The sequence below is a fragment of the Vigna unguiculata genome, chromosome 7 (genome assembly GCF_004118075.2).
Source record: "Vigna unguiculata cultivar IT97K-499-35 chromosome 7, ASM411807v1, whole genome shotgun sequence".
NCBI lineage: Eukaryota > Viridiplantae > Streptophyta > Magnoliopsida > Fabales > Fabaceae > Vigna > Vigna unguiculata.
In genome coordinates, this window is record NC_040285.1 from 25,474,865 (window position 1) to 25,484,088 (window position 9,224).

Sequence of the window (9,224 nt, forward strand, 5' to 3'; positions counted from 1 at the left end):
CATATAGGCCTGAACATGGTAATTTTCTTTAGTGTTAGATATTTTATTCACATAATTAAAATTTATAAATAATTTATATTTTAATTAAATATTGATGTAATTCTTATCTTAAATGGATCACACTAAATTTAAAGTATGATACAAATTTAATTTTAAATTCATGTAAATAAACAATTAAAAGTTTAGAATATAAACTATCACAAATTTTAAAATAATTAGAAAACATGTTGTATTTACTATTTAAAAATATATAAAATCCCGTACTTCAAAGAAAGTATATAAATTAATGTTATATAGTACAAATAAATTCATATTAAATACTATATTATATATATATATAAATATATATATATATATATATATATATATATATATATGTTTTTGTCTCTCGAGTGTCAGTAAATTTTGAAATTAATCCCACCTCGAAATATTATACCAATTTAGTCTTTCATCTTTAGAAATGTGTAGATTAGTCCTTCTTACCAAATTTTGTTAAGTTTATTTAACATTTAAAACACAATTTATGATAATATTTCAGTTAACATTGAAGCAAAAATGTGTCAAACGGTGTAAACAATTCAAATACTATCAAGAAATACGGTTGAAATGTCATATAAACTTAACAAAATTTGGTTAAAATGACTAAATTCACCAATTTTTAAAGATGAATGACTAAATTTGTCAAAAGTTTTGAAAACGGACTAATTCCAAATTTTACTAAAAATTAAGGGAGCAAAAACATATTTAACCTTATATATATATATATATATATATATATATATATACACACGTCTATAATATTTTTTTTTCATACAAAATTACAGCAAAAAAAATACAAATAAAGAAAGGAAAATATTTTTAGAATTGAAGAGACGATATTTTACAATCATGAAAGGTGTGAATTGGTTTTTCAAAAATGTTAGGTTTTTTCTTACACTTTAAAAATTATTTTTAAAATATCTTCAATCAATGGTGTATATAACAATAATACATAGTCTTGGACCTTTAGGATTGATAAGACATTAAAAGATGATGAAAGAAAAGCACAAGACACACTAAATTTTATATTGGTTTGATTTAAATGAATCTATATTCAGTCTCTAGTGATCACAACTAAAAATTCTATTAAAACATCAAGAGTTAAGAATAAAAACTCCTCCTATGAAATTTTTACACTCTAGATACACACAACCCTGAAAAACCCTTCAAAAAATTCAACCAAGATAATGCTACATGCAATTATCTATACCTATCACAATCACAGTGACGAACTTACAAAAATATAATGAAAGAAAGATTTGAAACGAATCTATTTATAAACTATTTATAAACTATGTTGAACTTTATATCACAATCCTATGCCAAGCAAAGAAACCTTAGAACCAATTCAATCTTCTTTGAGTCTTGATGAAAACTTGAAAAATATTGAAGAACAGTGATGAACTCTCCGAGGACCCTCTAGTTTATCTTTCTCTGATCTTTGATATCAAAAACGTTACCTGAAAATTGATCCAAAAGTTTAACTTGTATGCAAGATAGTTGTCTGACAGAATTAATTGATTAGGTTATCTATCCAATGAATTCATTAGTCTTGCAGTATTAATGTTGTTCATCTTCTGGACTTAATCTAATTAATTAGATTAATATCCTAATAAATTACTATGTTTGCATAGTCATAGTATTTTTAGACTTAATCTATTTGAAGAGATTAATAACCTAATTAATTAATATAATTACATATTCGTAATATATTCATATTTTTTTTATTTTCTGAGCGATCAAATTTCATAAAAGAAAATATTATCTTTTATTGTTTAATCTCAAATTTCCTTTTAAATGATGTGATTTGTAATATATTTCCATTTCCATACTATACAATTCATTTCGGATTACAAAATTCATATGACTAATATTATCGAAAAAACTTTGTGAACGAGTTAATTTGAAACTTTTCTCAACAAAATCATGAGAGTGAAGTCATAACTTTTAAAATTAAGTTGAAACACCTGCTAACTTACTAACTTATTTGAAAAATATGTAAGTATTTGTTGCCTCGAGGTAATTTAAAATCAATCATAGTTTATAGTTTTTTTCATGTATAAAAGAAAAATAAAATAGCTTGCTTTGTAGTAAAAGATACATACATAAAATAATATGGTAGTTAAACATTATAAATACGGTAAAATAATATTGTATTTTAGTTCTTACTTAAAATCTTTATACTTTTAATTAAAATTTATTCATTTTGTTATTAGTCGGGTGATGTAATTATGTCATCTCTTTCTACTTATTATATATTTAAAAATGTAAAGTCTTGCCATTTATTTGAAATAATATTATAATTAACATAAAATAAAAATTGTTTTCTTATTAAAATTTATAACAACTCATTATCTAACATGTTTTTTTTTTATTGGAAGCATTACGAAAAAAAAAAAGAACAAATAAGATGGTTAGACAAAATATCAGTACCTAAATAGTAAAATAGTAGAAAAGGTATAATTTTTAAAAATATTCATTACAAATAGAAACTCAATTAAAATAATTAAATTTATGAAAAATTGAAATATTTATTAAATTATATAAATATAAATATTTATGCATAAATCATTCCGGGGTCAAATATTATGGTTAAGTATGATAGGAGGAGACAAAATATAAGTACATATGCCCTTAAAATATAAAATATTCATGATATAAGAGAAACACTTTCAATATAGTATAGTAATATATACTAATATTGTGTCCATTAAAATATTAATTATATTTTCTTATAAAATACAAAGATCATACATATTAAAACAAATCATGTGAAAAATTTAATGTCAAAATAACATACTTTCTTATTATAATTGCATGATTCTCAAAATAAAATGTTAAATAATAACACAATTTTGTCAAATAAACAATTAATATATATATATATATATATATATATATTTAATTACTTTTTTTTTCTTGTTTTTGTCCAAAAACTTAATCTCTCAACTTTTTTTAGTTTTAATTTAATCTCAATTTTTAAAAAATTGAAATAATTTTGTCCTTCTCATTAAATTGATGTTTTATCAAAATTAATATTATAATTGTGTTAATTACTCAAATAAAGTAATTCTTCTTTGTTAAGAACTTTAATTTTGAAAAATTCTAAATCCGGTTTTAGAAATTTAACTAAAAAGATTAAATTATATTAACTTATTAACTTTTAAAAATCGGGATCAAATTAAAATTTAAACAAACAAGAAAATCAATTTAACAAACAAAAACAGAAACCAAAATAAAATAATAATTAAACCAATATATATATATATATATATATATATATATATATATATATATATATAATCATAAACTCAAATATTGAATACTATTATACTCATATCTAATCCATTGGGATATTCCACATTAAAGGAAAAATTCAAACAATACGGGCAAATTTATCCCATGTCTCTATCTAATCTTGAATAAGTAGTTGAACCAGTGTTAATAAGGTAATAATGATAAAATAAAATAAAAAATAATATCATAGCTTAATAATAATAATACTAAAAATAATATTGCCGAATGTCGAAGTTTACAACACTAATATGTTCCATCTTTCTTTCTGCAGCCAAGTGCTCTAATCCTATAAATATAGGATTACTGTGAACTGACAAAAATTGCTAGCAAATGTGTGAAGATACTAGCACTATAAGCAATCCATTCTACAAGGAAGAAAATACATTCACTCTGCCGCAAGCATGTTTAACATTTCAATTTAAAGTAGTATGTTATTTTGAGAAAGAATGAAGTATAAGTCCAATTGCAAATTTTGCAATAATGATTAAGATATGAGTAGTACTAGTACTAGGAGTCTGAGGTTACTCTGGTTGCGTTAATATCTCCCCAAGTTCTTTAGAAAGTCTTTGTTCCTTTCTTAACATCATAATATTCTACCAGCGCAGCACCGACTAATGCTCCCAGTGTAAGTGCCTGTGCGTGCAACCTGAGATTAGACAGCACACAAACATTAGAAACAAGCATAAGCTAGAAATTATGCAAGATGTCGCAATGCAGGTTCAAACTTTAAAAAAGAAAAAATTCAAACCGACTAAAATTGTACAGTAAAATTTGCAACAACACTAATAAGCAAGAACTGAACCCAATACATCAATCACATAGATAGAACTATCGCCTGTTCATCTTTTCAGGTCCCAGGTCCCTCAAATTGAACGATGACAACTCAAACAATAACAAGCAATAATCATATAACCATGTAAAATGAGTTAAATGGATTGCACAGTGCCACTGGATTTAAATAAAACTAAATTGTCGAGGATATTATTCCACATCTTCCTCTTAACAATTTCATGTAATATACTTCTCATCTCAGTCTCCCTTTACCCTTTTCACAGGAATAAAAACCTTCACAAAATGGATATTGATAAGTTTCTTTAAAAAGGAAGGACATTATTAAAAAATTTAAAGAGTGGGACGAGATTGAAACCGACCCAATAGGACCAAATTAAACTAATTAAAGACTCAAAACCGAAACCTGGTGTTAACATATCTTTGTAGGAAAATACTTAGTCACACGTCCAAGACATTTCTTGATATTTAAAAATGTTGTTGACATTTTCATCAACTCCAGTAAAAGATAAATAACTTTTGTTGTAGACTTTTCTAGTATAAATCCCAATCAATTCTCTACGAGATGTCATTTTTCCAATAATTTCCTAGTGCAGCTCATATATTCATCAATAATTCACACAAATCTTAAAGCCAACAAATTTTATTATACATCATCCTCTTAACGGCCTGAGACCTCTCGAACTCAAATTTTGCAACTGTAATTCTTACTCTTGGTTGAAGGCTTTTATGCTGAACTGTATGCCATCACATAATTGATGAGACAACGAACAAGGGAGAAAAAGATGAAAACAAACTTGATTTCACCTTAGAGACAGTAGAGTAATTGCAAATGGAAAAGCATATGTTTATACCACATGTACTACGAGAAAAGATGCAGATCCATTGGAAAAAGTAGTCAATAAACACTACATATTGCTCAAGACAAAAACTCCAATGTATCGTTGTTACATATTACAACACCTTGAAGGCCGATGCTGCACATCAATGATTTAATTCAATATTTTGTATTCCCATCTTTGTTTTCATCTATGTATCATGTATGTGTCAAGAATAAACTAGATAGGTACAGAAGAAGGATTTTTTATGTCAAATGGAGAGGTTTCAATCATGCTCTTATAGAAACCTAAGGCTGGAACAATGTAAATATCTTTTTTTATAAGGGTTGAAGCATCCAAGTGCTCCAATATATATAGTAAAATAATAGTTAATGCTTCGTATAGTCATCCTAAAGACTGAAATAAAATGGCCTGTATGTCGATCTTAAAGCTGATTGACATGATTAACTTCTTGGAGAAATGAAATTGGCATCATATCAAAATGGAAAAAAGAAAAAAGGCAGCGATATGAAAAAAATCGATAAACGCAAACTTCAAGCATACATTATCAGCCAAAATAGTGTTGCATAAATACTAGTTTTGAAGCTAAATTTAATCACAAATGATAAAGGAGTTGAATTTGATTCAATTCCTAGGCTATATTAGGATAGATGAGAAGGAATTGAATGACACACCGTCCTTTGTAAAAAATACATTCAATTCCATTCTTAAGGCCCCAATTTACACACCAGTTGAAAATGGTGGAAACAGAATATAAGTGTCAACAAAAGGCCTCGATGAAACAAACCACAGTAGCAAAAAATCAAAGCAATCGTATCATTCAGTTGACACCAGACAAACTAATGGCTTACAGTATAAACACAGAACCACATCAAAATCACAAACACTTTTCCTCGGATTGCACAGTTTCCTTTGCATGACGCATCCAGTTAATCATATACAATCAACAAGTCAATAAAACACGAACAGAATTGTAACCAACCTTGCGTGAATGATCTTCACACTGGGTTTCATGTTGGGTCGAGACCAGTTGTACGCAATTGACCCCGTGATACCGCTGAGCCACAGACACCCTGATCCGAACACAATCCGCCAAACCACAAAGATCGAAATCATTAAACCAAAATATCCATCGATGTCACAATAAACAGAAAAAAAAAATGGCATAGCGATGTGCAACAAAAGAATCTAACGGAACGAACAAATAGGGGAATTGAAAAATTTACCAACAGCTCGAAGCTTGTGCTCGACGACCCATTTCCTCAAGGATTCGACTTGACTCTTAGCTTCCGACATTGTCGCGTGAGAGAGAAAGAGGGATGAAAGGGTACGAAAGGTCAGGGGAATGAAATTTCAGAACGGAACGAAAGGAATGAAAGGGTACGCCCAAAGGTTCTACCTTATATAGGATACTCAAAATTTGGTGAGAGAAAAAAAATTAAAAAAAAAGAAAAAGAAATAAGAAGCGAATATAAACTAAAACTCGTAATTTTCAAACGTGAGACTGCGAATTCGAACGGCCAGAAAAGCGCGTTGAAAGTACTTTCTGACGCTCGTGTGTCTGTGGTGCAATCTGGTATTGTCTTCGCCCACTGTATTCGCGATACCAACCTTTCTGGTTCAAACTTCGAAGAACCGAACCACAAATTAAACTTTTATAAGCTCAAGTATAATGATAATGACATCATTTAGTGAAACATCAACAAAATTCTTTATTCAGTGTTATTAACATCATAAAAAAGTGATGACATTATCGATGATTAGAATAAAAACATTAATGAATATATAAGGATTTAAGTAAATTTTCTTTATTTGTTGAAACTAAAATAATAAAAAATGACACATTTTGAGAATTGAAGTTTAAACAAGATATTTACACGGAATAGAATAAAAAATAACACATGTTTTGAAAACTAAGAAGTAAAGAATAATGTAGTATTGAGATATTTACAAAATATATATAATTACTATATTAAAATCGATTGATTGTTATGAGATATTTTAACATTTTAACATATATATTATAACTTAGTAATCTTTTCAAAACATTTTAAATCGGTTACTTTTTATAAGATCAATTATGTTTTGTCTCTATTTCTAATTTTGATTATGTTATCTTCTCTTATTTAAGAAATACATGATGTAATTCTTCCGATTCAATAATGTTAATTATTTTTTTTACGTGATAAATAACAAATGTTATTTTTTTATGTGATAAATGACAAATTATGATAATTTCAACATATAATGTTACTAGAGAAAGAGAATGAACTCATTCTATTTTCATGAGTTTATGATAAAGGTATGTAGTTTATTATTTTCAATTAAATTGATAAAAATAAGTTTGTATGCAATAAATTTACATTTACAATTTTTAATTATTCTTATATTATTTTAAAAAAATGAAATTTGAATAATTTAACCTCATAAAATAAATTAGTTTACAGGATAATTTTTTTATTTATATACTATATAATGTGATCTCATTTTTAATTGATATTCATTTTTAGTTGATATGTTGCAAATCTTTACTTGATATTTTTTAAATCAAATTTAAAAAAAAAAATCAGTTCTATAAATACTTTTTATATTAAGATAAAATATGTTTAGTTATTAATTAGGGTTTCAATGAAAATAAAAATATATTTAATTATTTAAGAAATCAAAATAAAAATATTACAAATAATAAACTCTTCATACAAAATGTCTCTTATATTTTCAAAAATCCTAACTTCATGAGCTTCAACAAAATATAATTATATTTAATAGTGACTAAATTGAATCTGAGAGCACTGTTGGTAAACAAGTTTGGTATACAGGTTAAAACGTATTAGCAATTTTTCAGATTTTCACAAAAGGGTTGGAATAAGTTATGGTTTGGTTCCTCTCAATTTCAAATATGTCACTTTATTTTTCTTTTAATATTTTTTACTAATGAATTCATTATAGTTTAGAAAATGTTTTGCTATAAAATTGTTTTAAATTCTAGAATGCTAAACTCCATTGAATCAACTCATAATATTCATCCACAGTCATTTTGTATCAAAAGAAAGAAGTATACTTTTAATTTTAGTTCACAAAATCAGAGTATAATTTTAATTAAGGAAATATTTAATCTAATTTTATTCACGTATTAGTGTGTTTATTTGTATAATACATTATATATTTTAATTTCATATAATTCCAATATAAATATTTTTACACTATAAACTAACTAGAAGTTATTTTAAACACAAATCATTAATTAATTATTATGAAATTTAATAAAAAGTATATAATTAATAAGTTAATCATTTAAAAAAGAAGAAGATTTGAACTAATTACAATATTATAAATGTATTTCTTTAAAGAACATTAATTTCTCTATTTTCCAATAAAATGTTGACTTTGAATATAAGATAATTTTACCAATTAAGGACATGAATGTTTTAAATCTCACTCTTAAAATTTATTGCTAACTTCAGGATAAAAAAAACTTATTAAATTATCCTGTAATCGACTAATTAAATCAAAACACTTGATTTAAAAAAGAAAAGCTATAGTATTTACCTAAACAATTAAAAAACTTACTACATTAAAATTATTTAGCAAATAGACCATTTGATTGTTTTTTATATTTTAATTTGATAAATTTTAAGAATTAATTAAAATTAAATTAAAAATTACTGGTGTCTATTTAAAATGAAATAAAATTCAGAAATCAGAGAAAAATAATTAATTATAAGTGTCTATTTATAAATGGAATAAAATTTGAGTATCAAATAAAATAAAAATAAAAGCTGTAAAGTATTCATTTATCAAAAGGGTGAATTTAGAGGAGGTTAACTATTTTTCTCAATATTTGGTAACTCAATATTGAACTACATATTTTAAAAGATGAGCAATTTAACTTTTCACAATTTTCATTTTATGATTTTAATAAACACATTTGAAAAGCGGACAATTTTATTTTGGTTTTATACTTGTCAACGAATTTTTAATGAAACAGTCTGATTAGTTAATTTATTTCTAGAATATGCTATTTCATGATTTTACTTTATTTTTAACACATTTAGTAATTTTTAATATTAAAATGTTCAATATCTTAGTTTAAATTATTTGACTTTTAAAAACAATGTAATAAATGTCACATAAATAGTTGTGTATTTTATTTTGTCATCACAACAATTAGAGGATTAGTTGTTCACAAAATTATAGTACATTTTTTTAATGTTAACAAATTGATCTATTGAAACTGTAAGACTAAAATGATCTGTTTTA

At 25.2% G+C, this 9,224-nt stretch overlaps 1 protein-coding gene across 1 annotated transcript; it reads right to left on the minus strand.

The window, feature by feature from the left end:
- Window positions 1-3,376: 3,376 nt before the first annotated feature.
- LOC114192799 lies at window positions 3,377-6,586 on the minus strand. Its single transcript, XM_028082618.1, has 3 exons — window positions 6,191-6,586; window positions 5,947-6,037; window positions 3,377-3,982 (listed from the first exon to the last, which is right to left on the minus strand). The coding sequence occupies exons 1-3, from the start codon at window positions 6,258-6,260 to the stop codon at window positions 3,892-3,894; spliced, it is 252 nt and encodes an 83-aa protein (XP_027938419.1). The 5' UTR covers window positions 6,261-6,586; the 3' UTR covers window positions 3,377-3,891.
- Between the last annotated feature and the right edge of the window lie 2,638 nt (window positions 6,587-9,224).